The 15,231-nt window shown below is 46.6% G+C and overlaps 2 protein-coding genes across 4 annotated transcripts; one reads left to right on the top strand and one right to left on the bottom strand.

Moving 5' to 3' along the window:
* The first annotated feature begins 189 nt into the window (after nt 1–189).
* On the top strand, nt 190–8,432 carry NSMCE1 (NSE1 homolog, SMC5-SMC6 complex component). Of its 3 annotated transcripts, none has more exons than XM_080353850.1 (8): nt 190–403; nt 818–976; nt 3,133–3,254; nt 4,093–4,170; nt 4,607–4,753; nt 5,687–5,803; nt 6,275–6,395; nt 8,300–8,432. In XM_080353850.1, the coding sequence occupies exons 2-8, from the start codon at nt 859–861 to the stop codon at nt 8,320–8,322; spliced, it is 726 nt and encodes a 241-aa protein (XP_080209976.1). In that variant the 5' UTR covers nt 190–403; nt 818–858; the 3' UTR covers nt 8,323–8,432. The 3 variants fall into 3 exon arrangements, with proteins under 3 accessions (XP_080209976.1, XP_080209975.1, XP_080209977.1); XM_080353849.1 differs by lacking the exon at nt 8,300–8,432 and adding an exon at nt 6,869–6,999; XM_080353851.1 differs by lacking the exons at nt 190–403; nt 818–976; nt 3,133–3,254; nt 8,300–8,432 and adding exons at nt 3,819–3,994; nt 6,869–6,999.
* Nucleotides 7,582–11,788, bottom strand: KDM8 (lysine demethylase 8). Its single transcript, XM_080353848.1, has 7 exons — nt 11,277–11,788; nt 10,686–10,837; nt 10,129–10,261; nt 9,228–9,269; nt 8,336–8,485; nt 7,848–7,940; nt 7,582–7,749 (listed from the first exon to the last, which is right to left on the bottom strand). The coding sequence occupies exons 1-7, from the start codon at nt 11,766–11,768 to the stop codon at nt 7,585–7,587; spliced, it is 1,227 nt and encodes a 408-aa protein (XP_080209974.1). The 5' UTR covers nt 11,769–11,788; the 3' UTR covers nt 7,582–7,584.
* Nucleotides 11,789–15,231: the final 3,443 nt, after the last annotated feature.

The following is a 15,231-nucleotide window of genomic DNA, read 5'->3' as shown; positions in this document are numbered from 1 at the left end:
GACACGGGGCCCGTGTGTCCCGATCGGGCCGCGCCGCAGCGCTACACCGCGGAGCAGCCGGGCCCCGCACCGGGGCGCTCGGGAGGCGGCCCCGGCCCCGGCCCCGCCCCCTCGGGACGGCGCACGGCCTAACCGCCGGGGCGGGCGCTGCTGAGCGCATCGATACCAGGCGGTGGCAGCGATCGCCGAGTTGCCGAGCGCGGCCCCCGGAGGCCGGCGGGTGAGGCGGCCCGGGAAGCGGGGCCGGGGGCGCCGAGCGGGGCCCGGCCGGCCGCTGGGCGGAACGGACCTGCTGCGAGATCGTGCGGAGAGCGGCAGCGCGGACCCGGCAGCCCAGCGCACCGCCCGGTGCGGGTTCGGCCGCTGCGCGGGGGCGCGGGAACCTGGAAGCTCCTTTTTTCCTGTGAGCTGTTGGCGGTTTGGGGCTGCGGCGGTCAGGGGATTTCTTGAGGTGCTTTTGCTTAGTTCCGATGTTCCTCGGAACACGTAGGGCAGGATTTTCTGACCGAGGTCACGCTCTGATTAGACAAGTCATGAGGTGCGGGTGTTAACGGAGCTGAGCGGTGTGTTGGGCACACACACCAGTTCTGTTCTGCTGTGGGAGCGATAGCACGATGCTACATTGTTGTGCTCTCTAGCTAAAACCAGTTGGGCTTTATTTTGCATCCTAGAACCTTGGAGTTAGTCACAGTGTTCTGAGAACAACCCCGGAGATCTGCTTTTCTGCCCTGATTCAGTGCTAGAAGGTTTAATTGAAATCCTGTGTATGCTTGGGCTGTGTATTTCTAATTAGCGTGCACATGTGCGTTGGTTCCAGGTCGCGCCTCTTGCAGCGTTCGGAGCCTGGTGGGGACAGCGATGGCAGCTCAGATGACGGACGCTCATCGGCGGTTCCTGCAGGTCCTGATGTCTCATGGAATAATGGAAGGATCCGAGGCGAGGAGATTACACAGGCGCTGCTGTGAGATCCATAAAGGTGCGTCTCTCTTTCGGAGCAAAAGTAGAGAGATGGAAAGACTTTTTTTTTTTCCTGGTGCAGCTTACAAATAATTAGATTTCTGAAGCACATACACCATCTAAGAAAAAGTTGAAAAACTTCAATGATGTGAGTGTTCTCTCTCTTTCGTAAAATATAAGATAACACAGCAGTGAGGAAACTAAGTTTTAATCAGGTCAGACCCATACAGAGCACTTTTTAGTTTAGTAAATATGTTCTTTGGATGTAGTTTCTTCAAACGTATCTTAATAATGCTTAGTGCAATCTGAACAATAATTTTCAAACGTGATCAGTGTTACTAAAACTAGCTTATATGAATTAATTCCTTTCTCCTGCTGGTTGTCGGCATTACATGCCAAGGCTATCTCCTATCTATGACATAGGTTTCCTTGAATACAAAAGGGTAGAAAAGCTGTGTCAAATGAAGTCAAGTCATATATTGAGATTCATGTGCTCTCTAGCCCTTGATGGAGTTCCAAGCTTATCTGTTTTTTCCTGGATTCAGCACATCTTAACTTGACGAGTATTTAAATAAAACAATATTAGGCATTTTCGTGACCAGCATTTCATTTTCCAAAGACATGGCCATTCACAAGTGTTTCCTCTGCTACATTCTTCAAGGCCAGAAGGTTAACAGAAAACACAGATGTATTTTTGATGAACCTAAGGATAATTGGAAGGGATGAAGTCAGGTCGCCTTTCAAAACAATGGCTGCATTTACTGAAGGACTGTATTAGGTAATGTTTGTAATATAATTATAAAATGTAATCGTATATTAAGTTACAGCAAAGTTCATTAGAAAAATGGCTGATACAGTCCATATATGGAAGGATGTTTAGAAAATGGAAGAATGAGAGAAAACTACCCTTTTCCTGCCTATTTGGATGTCCGGAAGGAGTGTGTTGATTAACCATTCATTAACATGGATTGGATCTGACCAGCTTTTGTCTGTGTTTTGTATTTTATTGAACTGGCTTGGTAGCTGAACTCAGAAGAAAATAAGTGTTGACTTTGGTCTATAGTTATACCAACTTCTTAAGCATAATGTATTTGGTGCTTGGCCATTGAAGGACCCACTAAATAAATTATATATGAGAAACAGGGATTCATAGAAAAGACAAGCATTTTTGCTTTACATGTTTTGTATGTCTTTTAGTATTTAGGATTCTAGGAGAAGCCCCGGCAGCTGCTCCCGTGTGTGACCCAGAGTGCTCATTATGGTTGTATCTTGTGTGCAAAGTTCAGCGAGAGCTTAGGGGAATTTTTCTTATCTGTGGTGGAATTTGCAGATAACCATCTGTTTGAAGTCTGTGTTTTATGTTACCAGAGAAGTGTTTGCATTGCAAAACAACATAAAAATCCACTGTACGCTTGTTTTGACATTTTGCTTTGTAGTGCCTCAAACGTGGCAGAACTAGAAAAAGCAATCGTGGCTCTTGGCTCTTCAGACTGGGTGTTTTTGTGCAGACAGTGAAGCGAATCACAGCGCACGGGCAGACAAGGGGCTGGGGAGGATCAGCGGGGTGTGCGCGGTGAGGTCACACAGTTCTGCAGCGTGTGCTGTTGTGAACACGCGGAGCAATGCTCTTCGGCGGTTTCTGTGCCGTGCCGTGGCAGGGTGCTGAGGCAGCGCTCTGGTGAGGTGAAGATAGAGGCCCTGCAGGAGGGCTGCGCTTTCTCCAGTGCTCTGCATCATGTTGCCTTTGCTGGCTCTGGAAGCCGTGCCCTGATGGGCTTGCAGTGCTCTTGGATCTTGTCACCCTCTCTGCAGGGACCCTGCTGTTCTCATGGTGTGTTTCTGTCTGCTTACACACAGAACTGAAGAGTTTGTTTAAATTTAGGAAAACAAGCAAACAGACCCCAACCAACCAAACCAACAAAACAAACACCACAAACCCCCAAAATATTTGTGTTCCGTTTATTTACTGTTTGCTGTTTCCTATTTGCTCTAAAGAAAATGCTCCAAAGCAGTGCCCTAGGGTAACAGCTAATGAATGCTCTTTCTAATGCTGCCTCACTGATTTTTAACTCTTTACCTAGGAAAACAATCTCAGCAGATAAAACATAAAAAGATCTGCCTGATGTGTCATAATTTGTTTTTCTTGTGTATGTGCTTTTTCTTATTTATTTTCAGTGTACTATGCGCATGATAAACTGGATGATTTCGTCAGTACTATTAACAGCCACCTGCAGCCTTTGTTCATGCAGATCCGGAAGGGGCTGTCGGAGGGTGATGGGAAGGCACACTATGCGTTGGTGAGTACGTGATGTGCAGACACTGTGGGTCTGTGCGGCGCCGTCCCACTGTCCCGGGGCAGCTGCTTGTGAGTGGGGAAACGGGAGGACAAACCATGACAGCCCCGCTGCCTGGAGACGGGACTTACAGCAGCGCCTCAGTCATTGAGCATAAACCTTGCTTCAGTGCCAAAGCGAGATGTATTTTTCACAGGAGACTTTCTCTCTCAAGGTGAATTTTTAAACTAGAAAACACAGGGAGGCCTCCAACATTAGTTTTCTTTTTCTTTTACTCAAAAATCAACCCAGCATAAAAAGGTTGCTAAAGAATGGCCTATAAAAAGTTTCCCTAGATGCTCTATAAGAGAGGGAAGGTTAGATACTAATTTCAAACGACCATACAGGAGGTATTCTGGCATGAGCTGCTGCTTTTAACTGGCAAAACATCCCAGAAAGGTTAAGTTGAACTAATAATATATAGCAGTAGCATGCACAATAATACAAAATATCAGTTACTGTTTTTCACAGTGAAATACGAATATGCTTTATAACATAGGTACTGCACTTATCCAGACCATACCCCGGTGTAACACGTCAGCTGTGCCATACAGAAGTGTGTTAGTCCTGGGCGGATTGGGTTGTTCAGGAGCAGCTGTGGAGAAATGTGGCTGGGAGATCAGGGGTGCAAAGGATGGAGCCATGTGCCATCTTTAGGAACCCTTCATGCCACTGAAAGAAGTGGCGTTCCTGCTAATTGTGAGGTGGTGTGTTCTTTACGCCAAGGACCTTTTATAATTTATGGTGTAGAAATACAAAGATATGTTGATTTTATTTTTTTTTTTTTTTAATTTTTTTGTAGGTGAATTTGGCAGAAACTGAAATAACTAAAATGGCTTCAGACTATACAGAAAATGAATTAGAATTGTTCAGAAAAACAGTAAGTATGTCAGTTATTAATCAGTAAATCACATTATTTGTGAGGGTGCCATCCTAAACTGAATGGAAATGGATGTGAATGGAGATGTGGTTCAGGAACTAGTTGCCATCTTACCCAAGTTTATCTCAAATCGAAGACGCAAGAAAGAAAGAGCAGATAAACAGAACTGTCCCTACCAGGTGTGCTCATGGGTCCCCGAATGCAGCTTCATTTAGGCAGACTGTGCAGTGCTATTTGTGGAAATGTTTTCTTGGCAAAAATTAAAACTGTGATTGTCAACAGTGATTGTTCCATCTCTTGGCCTTTGTTCTACAGTTCTGGTGCCATATACTGTAGTGTATCTCATATGTATGGATGCTAAAAAAAGCTGCAAGTTACTATAAGGTGTGTGTATCTAATTGCATGTTTTAATAGTTGAAAATGTTTCTTTCTGTAGATGGACCTAATCATTTCATCAGAAAATGGCTTTGCCTCTTCTACAGATATTTTAAACTTGGCTGATCAACTTAAGACAAAGAAAATGAAGAAAAAAGAAGCGGAACAAGTGTTGAAAGTTTTTGCGGAGGATAAGTGGCTCTCTGAGGTAACTGCTGTGTCTTTTCAAGTGTTCGTATTTTAATGGGTCCAGGCATTATTTCCCTATGGATGTGATGGCTGAAACTGGAGCTGCTCTTTAATGAATGATGGCAAAAAAGGTTTTGTGGGGCCTGTGCATATTGCTGCTCCAGTGATTTTGGCAGAAAAGGTAATACATGTACAAGGACAGAGTCCTTGGGTGGGTCTGTACAGGACAACATGATTTGTTTCTCGTGCCTGAGCTGTGTGTAGAGCCCTGCACCATGTCATACAGATGTCCTGTGTCCACGGCAGCTGGCAAACCAGAGCTGACAGTGCTCTTCAGGGAGATTGTCCTGGGAGTTACGTTTACAATATCCCAAAAAGTGGTGAGGCCAAACATGTTAAAAGCTCTTGTACCAGCTGCATGGGCCAATGGGAGTTTCTCAGGGAGAAACTGAGATCAGTTTACCACGTGGACACAGCAGTTACTTGCCAAGACAAGTGAGACCTCAGTCCATTTTCTCCTGGATTCATCACATCATAGCTCTCTAACCTGCTGCCACACGTTTACTCACGTTAGAGTGATTTAGCAGATATTTTCAGAGAGACTTCACATAGCAAATGCCTAGATCTTACTGAAAGCCAGTAGAACTTCCACTTATGGTTTTGAGACCCTCCATTTGCACATGTGTCTTTGTTACAGGAAGTGTGCTTGCTCATCTCTGCCTTCTGGGGACTAGATCTCTGTTAAAGGTCTGAGATCTTTATTCTGATCCTCTAAACAAATTAATTATACTACTTCAAAAGTATTTTGGCTTTGCATTACATGCGTCAGCATGTTAGTTTCACAATGGCAGAGAAAAGTGGATGTCAAATGCCTACTAGCAGGTGGTTAGAGAAGTCAAAAAAAGTAAAAGGAATTAAGAGGAATTCCTTGTTTTACCACTTGTTTCCTCAGAGAAATGGAGAATATACTCTGCATACTCGCTGCATAATTGAGATGGAACAATACATTCTCAGCAACTACCAAGACATGGCAAGAAAATGCTACATCTGTCACAGCCTTGCCATCCAGGTAACATGTTCTATTGCCTCAGCAGGTGTCTGTCGATGCACTCAGGTGGGCATGGCTGCAGTTTGCGATATTAGGCTGGCACTGAAAAATTCTGGTCATGTAATCTGGTAATGGTGCCCATGTATACAAAGAAAATCCCTTTTTTTTTTCCTGCGTAGGTATTTTATCTTCCATTTTTGGAATAAAACTTGTCTTGGAGCAGCATCTCCAAGTGTAAACACGGAGACAGTGAACTTGGGCAATGAGGAATGTTAGTTGATCATATAGGGAAATAGTTATTTCCTAGTTTCCAGGAAAATGCCTCCTTTTATCATTTACCAGCTTTGACGTTTGAGTATCCACCAACCGTACTATGTGAACCATCCTATGGAATAAAGCACTGCATATCTTGCTGCCCTTCGTAACAATTTGAGGTTAAACTGAAGGACAGGGTAGAAAAATATTTTTTTTAATCAACACTTCTGATTTCAGAGCCAAGTATGTGACTCCTGCGGAATTCGAATGCATTTACCTTGTGTTAGGAAGTGCTTCAGAGCTCAGACTGACCCACGCTGTCCGCACTGCAATGACTGCTGGTCTTGTGACATTCCAGGTACAACGCAACCCATTTTCACTAGAGTGTGATAAAACTAGAGAACAGACTGTGATATTCAGTGGCACTGCCTGTATTGTTTATGCATGTAGTTGAATATCAGTTATTTCTGACTTCAGTTGTGTATTTCAGACAGTAAACCATATATGGGCAACACTGAGCCCTGAAAGCATGAGGATTTTGCCTTATGGTCACTTGCAGATCGTGTGCATGTTGTTTCTGACAACATTAAAGTGCGGAGGTTGGGAGGGCAGGTAGGGGACAAATACAAAACATGACACAACAACTTCTGCAAATACTGAACTCCTAAGAAGAGCAGAGTCTCTTTGGAATTCTTCTATTTAGCCAGGGAAATTGGACATTCTGAACAGGAACACAGGAATATATAAAGCATTTTAAAAATCTGGAGGTTATAAAATATAATCCTCTTTTTTGCATGTCATTCCTTAACTTTCCTTTTGTTTTCTTTGCAGGTATGAGTCGGATAGACTCCCAGTCACCATCGAAAGCAGGGAGAGCAGAGAAGAGCTTTGTTCTCAGCAGCAGACGATGCTAGGAAAACTTGCTCCCAGTGACATTTCCCACTCATGCAGAACAGCCAGACTGTATTGTATTCATTAGTAACAGTGCATTGTTCAGTGTACTTATTCTTTCCTGAAGTTTTAAGAATCTTACAATAAAATTATGCTTGACCTTCCAATTCTTCTTCACAGTCACAGCTGCACAACTTTCTGGGAGGCTGTTTTGTGTATGCAGTTCCCCATATTCTTGGGTTGGGACCTCTCCGGGGCATGTCTGGGTACAAAACATGCAAATGTTTCCAGCCAGTGCTGCAAGCTGATCTGTGCAGGTGAGCTCTTGAAGAGCCTTTCTTGGCAACATGTTCCCTGTTTATAGTTTCAGTTGTACAACTGCAGCTCTCCTCCTGGAGCAGGCTGGCTGGAGTCTGAACACGTTCAGCTGGCACTGCTGCTTGCGTTTCGTCCCTGCTTTAGACAGAAGTCTTTCACTGTGCTGAAGCAAGAGTGGTGGTTTTTTGGTTTTGTTTCTTAATCCACCTCTAACCACTGCATAGAGAAGAACAGTCTCCTGCTTAAAAAGAATGCTCTTGTGAGAAGATGCCAGGTGGTACTTTCTCTCATTTTTAATTCCTACTACAATGCTAACAGACTTTGTGTATGTGTCAGAGCTATGACCACCAGAAACTGACAGAGAAGCTGACATCAAGTGATCGTACATAGTGCCAATATTTAACTGGAATAAACAGAACCTGTCCAGGCATCAGAATACAGGATTGAAATGCAGCCTTTCTGAAATTGGGAAACTTATCTAAGTCAGGATCTTCCACATCAACCTATAAAAAACCGAAACAATCATCAGTAGAATGTCTTTACTCAAATATGATTTGATAAAGCAACATTACTGATATTAAAATTTCAGGTGACTATTTACCTGACTGGTGTTGTGAAGAATTTGGCTTTCATGTGGATACAGGTTTTCTGAATCTTGTGGTGAATATAGACGGATATACTTTCTTCCAAATACCTGTATATATTACAACAAATATTTTCCATCTGTCATTAACCTGCACATTACTGGAAACTGCGGGTCACAGCTGGCATTTAACAGTAAAATATAGCTGACTGCAAGAAAGGTCGTCTTTGTTAGTAATAAACAGACACTGCTATAGGAAAAAGTTAAAACAAATCAGACTATTGGAATTCAAGTACCTGTTCCCTTGGAGCAGATGTGAAATACCAGGAAATGCCTTTGAGCATTAAGTTGCAGGAGTGACAAATGCAAAATAGCAAAATACTATTTGCATATTCTCTATCCTTGTTCATCAAGTTGTCTGCCACCCTTGTCTCTAACACACACCATAATCATTTTTTTTCTCGTTATAGCATTAACGGCATGTGTGGAATAAGCAGAGTACACACCTGGGCTAAAAAATTCTGCTGGGGATCCTGATGAAGAGGTGAGATTGTGCCCTCTGGACCAAACCAAGCGTTGATGGTGATGTCGTCTTCTTCCCCTTCCCCCAGGCAGCAGTAGTCAGGGATACCGATGTCCTCTTTCAGCTCTGGGATCTATTCCCATAAAGAAATAAACATTAAAAAGGGTACATTCGGACTTGCCAAAGGTATGCAATTCATAGGACAGATGAACAAGGCTTAACACAAAACAAATGACCTGCTTGGCCAGCCAAGGCAGGAGAGAAGTAGCTGAACTGCAGGAAATGTCTTTGCACTTTCTGTCCTACCAAGCAGATTCTGCTGGATGGGGAGGTGGGAGAAAGCAAGGGGGTTCTCCTGCTTCAGAGACCCTCTGCTTTAGTAGAAACCAGAGAAACCCCCAAGAATAAGGTTTGCAGTTAATAGAAAAGGAGCAGCTGATCTTTTACACACCAAGCTTGTTCCTCTGTGAGATTCCTTTGTATGTCTCCCATCAACCTAATCTCTAGTAACTGGAATGACATTCCAGAACAGGGTGAACATACCACCACTGAAGGCTGTTTCTTGTCTAAATCTCTTCCCTGACTTGCATATTCTTTGGGGAAATGCTGCTTTCCAGGTGATATCCCTGTAAGCATATACTACATTGTAGCAAAACAGCACAAAGACTGAATTTCTTCAACCTGAAATGGGTTTTGTTTCTCTGTGTTCAGTCAAATGGAACAAACCCCTCCCTTTGCTCTTCAAATTGTGGAAAAAGAAATCTATGAAATAGTGTGAATTCCCTGCATGCCCTTCCATGTAGAGCTGACATCCTGAGGGGACTTGTGCTACAAAAAGAACACTTGACTGCAGAAAGATAAAAACACTGTTTTACCTGATCAAAAAGCTGGTGCTGGGCGAGGTATCCTAGACTGTTCTGAAATTACAGCAGAGAAAGAAAACAAATGCACAGTGACGTACAGGGTAAGACTTCTCAGTTAATTTACTTACAGATAACATCCATTTCCAATGTCCTGTTTCAGAGTACTAGAATTGTTTCAACAGCTGACTAGCGTAAGGGGTCTTCTGAAATAGGCACTTACAGCTACACTGAAATTGTGAGAGTGTCAATATCACCCCACAATCGACCAGTTCTCTAGCTCGAGTTACTGCAACAAGCCTCACTATAACCGTAGCAGAGTGGACAGTTCTGGTGTGGATCCTGTGACAAGGCCCTGCATGGTCACAGCCAGACCCGCAGCGACACGGACAGTTCCACCACTCCTCAAGTGTCTCAATGTCCTGCTCCAGGCTGCACCACAGACCAGTGTGCAGCAGCACATGGTCCCTCCTGCCTGAACACCAGGGACAGAAACGAGGGCTTCAGGTGCTTGGCTGTGAAAGCAAAAGGACATTCAACTGCTCATCAACTTTTAATTTTTTTACCCGATGGCATGTGAATTTGGATCTTGATCCCAGACCTCACTAAGCAGTTTAATAACTGAGAGGAATAAAACCACTGGCTAAGGATCCCTTATCATTAGATTCCACCATTCAGGCTTTTGCTTCTCCAGCTGCTGTACATTTGATTATATATGAAGATGAAATTTAGCTATGGCTGCAATAACTATTTGTAGCTTCAGATCTTGAAAATATATCAAACCTTTAAATTCAGAGTTGTGCTTATAGCATACTCCCTCCCTTGACATCACCTCTAAGCATGTCTGTCCTAAGCAGAAATCCTGTACCAGTAACACACAGCTGTATTCAGAAATGAAACAAAATGAGTAGCAGACCTTGTTCACAATATAGCGGTCGATGAAGTCACCAACAGTCATGAGCTTCTGAGACCACTCCTCATCTGTGTATCGGGCACCCAATTCCACCGGAACTGTGCGGCACCCTGCGACTTGACAAAAATAGTCCACACTGAAATAAAGAAAGTTCCATTACCTTTTTATACTGCTCTTCTTCCTGATTTTGAATGTAAGGCAACCGATCAAAATGAATCTAAAACTCTACTACCGTAAGATTCTGTTCTCTCTAAAACCAACCAACCAGAGACAGAACTAGGAGGACGCAAGCAGCAAGGAAGGGAGCAGTCACGTCTGCGTGTATATTATGCCACAGCTGTCTTTTTTATTTAAAAACCTTGTGTACTTCAGTTAACTATTTCCTTAGGAGCTCAGGAGATTTAAGCCATTAGTCTCTCTTGCCTAGGGATCGCTAACCTTTCTGCAACCGCGTTTGCCAAGTAAAAATGTTGTATCTTTTTATCATTAATGCTAGATCAAATCTGCAGAAAAGGATCCTTGGCCTTAAGTAGGACAGGGAACAAGCTCTTATTTCTCACCTCCACTTCTTCATACACGGCCAGTGGTCAATAATCCCCTCTAAGACCACAGGTTTCTGTGGAATTAGATAGTTGTCTCTGAAAAGCTCCAGCGACGGGCAGCGAAGGTGCGGAAGCTCAACAGGGCCTGGCGCGGGGTCCGCCCGGGCGCTCTGAACAGACACCCTGGGTCAGCAGCTGCTGCCGAAGCCTCCGCGGCCTTCCACGCCGGCCTGGCCTGGCCCGCGGCCCCGGGGCCGGAGGGACAGGGAAGCGGGGGGCGCAGGGACAGGGAAGCGGGGGGCGCAGGGACAGGGAAGCGGGGGGCGCAGGGACAGGGAAGCGGGGGGCGCAGGGACAGGGAACCGGGGGGGCGCAGGGACAGGGAACCGGGGGGCGCAGGGACAGGGAACCGGGGGGGCGCAGGGACAGGGAACCGGGGGGCGCAGGGACAGGGAACCCGGGGGGCGCAGGGACAGGGAACCGGGGCCGGCGGAGCGGACCCGGGCGGCACGCAGGGCGCTGCGGGGTCGGGACCAGCAGGGGGCGCGGGCGGGGGAACGGGGCGGGGAGGGGGAAGCCGCGGGCTCTGCGGGGGTCTCGCGCTCGTACCTCAGCGCTGCCCGCGGCCGCCTCGCGCCGCTCCGCGCGGGGCAGGTGCGGCTGCAGCACGCGCACCAGGCGCGCGAGCACGTTGTCCAGCACGGTCGCGCCCATCAGCAGCCCCAGGTCGCACAGGCGCACGGCGCGCGGCAGCGGGCGGCCCGCGGCCACCTCGGCCAGCGCCCCGAACAGGCAGCCGTAGGCGTACACCTGCCGCCAGGCCTTGCTGACCTCCCGCCACGGGCCCGCGTTCAGCTTTTCCCACGAGTAGTCGCGCAGGACGTCGCCCAGGCGCCGCAGCGCCGCCGCCGCCTCCCCGCGGGGCCGGCCCGCGCTGTAGAGCAGCCCGCGGGCCCGCCGCAGCAGCGGCAGCACGCAGTCCTCCACCTCGCCGCTCAGCGCCAAGGTCAGCCCCTCCTCGCCGCCGGGCAGCAGCGCCCGCACCTCCGCCCAGAGCGCGGCGTCTGCGGCCGGTTCCGCCGCCGCGCCGGGCGCCGCCATGGCAGCGCGGGCTGCGGGCCTGCTCGGGGCGGCGCTGGGCGGCACCGGCCGCTCGGGCAGCTCCGCCCCCGCGCCTGCGGAAACGGCGTTGGGGTCGCGTACTGAGGGGGAGGCGGCCCCGCGCTCCCCGCGCCGCGGGGTCTCCCGTGCCCGGCGGAGCGGGGCGGTGCCGTCAGTTCGCGCACATGCTCGCACGTCCCCGGTTGCTGCCGGCAGCTGCGGCCTTTGCGCTGCTCTCCGCGGCCGTTCTCAGAACGCAGGTTCACGATCGAGCGTCTCGGCTGCTGCAGCCGGTGCCCGGGTTAGTTTCCCCAGGTTAGTTGGGTCAGGTCGGTCTCACCCCTGGTCCATCACGTAGCGGTTCATGCTGTTACAGACGCAGCGAGGGGACGGGAGGGTTCACAGTGAGGGAAGCGCAGCCGTTCCTCTCGGTGACATTGCTGGGTTTTGCTGGGTTAAATGCTCCGTGAAGCCCAGGCCTCCATGAGCAGTGGAATGTTACCAAAAATCGGTCTAGATAGTGTCATTTGTGGTCTTGACCTGGACTTTAGCAATTGTATGATTGATGCAGCTGTTTGCATTAAAGGGAAACTTATAAATCCAATGTAGTTTTTTCTACTGTAGTTTACGTATTAACCACGCAGTGGTGGTATGAGGAGGACAGCTGTTTTCACGGTGGAAGTCTGTCTGTTCAAAGAATGAGACAGCTGTAATATTAACAACTAGATGATTTCTTGAAGATGGGAAGATACTGTAATCAATGTTGATCTTAATATTGGAAAGAAAGCCTGTCTGGGATCTTACATGTCCTCCAGAGTATGCTCAGAGAGAAACACTGAACCTCCCTGAATACCCAAAACGTAACATCAAACTCCAGTTGGTTCTTCACATACAGTGAAGCTGATAAAGCTCATCATGGCATTAATACCCCAGAGATGATGTGTTAAGAACTTTCCCTGCTGCTTTGTGCAGTGTAGTCTGCAAAGCACTTTTTGTTCTTTTATATTCTGTGTATTTTAAAAATACGCTCCAGGCAGCTCACTTTCTCCTAGCACTGACATTCAGAAAGAAATTACCTATTAAAAAAACCCAAACAAACAGGCACACAATTAAGAGAGATAATAAAGTCTGATAAACCATCTGTATTTCTCTCTTCTGTTCACAGTCATAGATTCCAGGACCCACAGTTACTTGATGTTACCTTGTCTGCCACTGGTGGAAAGGTGATTAGTTACACCCAATATCAAAAAAACCCCTCTGCATTTCACCTTGCCTTTGTCTTCATTGGAAAGAGCAGGTGTTTGCCCTGTTTGGAATTCAATGCTTTATTTGTAGTAATATTCTCTTTTATAACACTCTTTCCTCATTTGCTAATTTGAATTAATGAACAAAGTCCTGCAATTTTTTTTTGATTTGATTAAAACGTCACCAAGACACATGCTCAGTGGTTCACCACTTGAGTCCTACATAGGACATTTTTAATAGGTGAATCAACTTTTTAAATGACAGCATCTGCTTGCTTGTACACATTTATTTATGATGCTTCCCCAGGCGAGTGTAGCAGGAGCCTGGTGAGTAATAACCAGCTGTTGGAGCTAGCGGATAGGGAAAGCACTTATTTGATCTGTGAAGGAGTGTGGGAGCCAAGGCCAGAAGTAACGAAAACTAGGCAGCTGCCCCACACACATAAACCCAAGCAGGGACCTGTAAATTACTTGCATTGCTGATGGGCAAAATGGTGTCAGACAGGTTGAGTTTGGGGTTTTTGTTAGAGCTGAACATACAGCACGGCTCTGGGGCTGCCGTCGGTCACCGCTCCCCTGCCCAGGCAGAATGGGATCGGCTGCGAGGAAACGGCTGTGGGACCCCCTGTCCCAAGCCCCTGTGGGACTGGGCCCTTGCTGGTTCGTGTATGAGGGGTGTCCTTAGCCAGGTGGTTTCCTGGGCAGCACCAGAGACTTCCCAGCTCCTGCTGCCACCCAGCTCGTGTCCCTGTTGGCAGCCTGGCGCTCTGGGGTTACCACAGGCAGGGGGCTGATTCCTCACTCAGTACCTCTGCTGTTTTTTAGATTACTTGTTTCCTAAATGAAAGTTGCTATTTTTCCTAAACTAACTCATTTTTTGGAAATTGTATCAGGATATAATGTAGGCTTGCACAGTAAACCATACAAGATTTAAATGTAATATTATAGCCAGTTTTAGGGCTATGAAAATGGGGGGTAACATCCCCTCTGCTCCTTAGGTGGCAGTGTAAATTGCTGATTGCCGTGAGAGTGTTTGTTATCATGCTGGCTTCGATTTTCCATTACAGGGGATGAATGGTTGTCTCTCTCTCTGCAAGAACAAAAGCATGAACACATAAGACTTTAAAGACTTTGGATGTCTTTCCTGGCTGCTTTTTCATCCGCTGTGAACAGGAGATGAACGATTCTGATTAATAACATGTACAGAATTAATTGTTAGACAAGAGTTATTTTCCTCAGATAAGCAAGGTCTTCCTGCTCAAGAGTGACACAGCCGTGCATTTCGATTGTGTCTTGGAGCTGAGTGTAATTGTACAGCAAAAGTGTAATGACGGATACGTCTTTATCAACCTGTTCCCTGCGTTGTGGTTTTATCACTGCCATCTGCTCTGCCGAGAGTGGCAGCTGCCAGGTCTCACAAATAGTGCTGTCATGTACTTTCATGTAGAACAACATATTGTCATAATTTCTCTGATATTACTAGATGGAATAACTTCAAGCGAGATAAGGTGACATTTTGCATGGCACTTTGGAATGCATTTCATTGCAGCATGTGTAGGACACACAGTGTTCTTGCTGGAGCGGGCTATAACAGCACACCCACTGCTACATTCGGAAATCACTGGAAAACTCTTACTTTTCCAAAAACATTATATAACAACCATTAGGGACTTGTGTGTCAGTGCTGAGATGTGACAGAGACATAGTATTGCTTACTTATGTAGCCTTAGTTACCTTTGCTGGATGGAAATTATGTAATTTAGACTATTTAAAAAATTTAGTGGTTTTTTTTTATATATATATCAGCTTGAATCTCCATGTTTGCAAACATATTCAGATGGCTCCTTCAACATTAAAAGAAACAAAAACTCTCTACAACAAATGTAAGAAAATCTTGGTGGCAGTAAGTACTGTGCTGTCTCAGCTGGACCCTGAGTAGGAGATCTAATTTTAGGCTAGGCCACATTCCTCTGAAAACCCAGCCTAAGCAGATCCCCTGAGCTCTCTGGACTTGAGAGAGAGGGATCCATCCCAGCCGGGGACGGGGTACTTAGGGCAGGCAGGCAAGTGGAATAAATTGCTCTCAGTGTGTGCCTGTGTCTCTCCTCGGGCTGCAGAAGGAAGATGAACCTTCTGCCCTTTTCGGGAGATAAATGCAGGAGAGGTGAATCAGATGAAAATGTGCCAACACGTCCTCTTGTTCTGAGTGCCTGCCAAAA

The sequence above is a fragment of the Nesoenas mayeri genome, assembly GCF_963082525.1.
Source record: "Nesoenas mayeri genome assembly, chromosome: 15".
Lineage (NCBI taxonomy): Eukaryota > Metazoa > Chordata > Aves > Columbiformes > Columbidae > Nesoenas > Nesoenas mayeri.
Note: the sequence above shows the minus strand (reverse complement) of the source record. Positions and strands in the feature narration are given on the sequence as shown.

What these genes read in the sequence shown, in the direction of transcription:
- NSMCE1 (XM_080353849.1), top strand. Translation starts at nt 859, where the DNA reads ATGGCAGCTCAGATGACGGACGCTCATCGGCGGTTCCTGCAGGTCCTG. An exon ending in CTGCTGTGAGATCCATAAAG is followed by an intron (nt 977 to 3,132) that starts GTGCGTCTCTCT and finishes ATTTATTTTCAG; the next exon opens with TGTACTATGCGCATGATAAA. An exon ending in AGGATAAGTGGCTCTCTGAG is followed by an intron (nt 4,754 to 5,686) that starts GTAACTGCTGTG and finishes TTGTTTCCTCAG; the next exon opens with AGAAATGGAGAATATACTCT.
- KDM8 (XM_080353848.1), bottom strand. Translation starts at nt 11,768, where the DNA reads ATGGCGGCGCCCGGCGCGGCGGCGGAACCGGCCGCAGACGCCGCGCTC. An exon ending in CGGCCGCGGGCAGCGCTGAG is followed by an intron (nt 10,838 to 11,276) that starts GTACGAGCGCGA and finishes GTGTCTGTTCAG; the next exon opens with AGCGCCCGGGCGGACCCCGC. An exon ending in ACCGCTATATTGTGAACAAG is followed by an intron (nt 9,270 to 10,128) that starts GTCTGCTACTCA and finishes CTGTAATTTCAG; the next exon opens with AACAGTCTAGGATACCTCGC.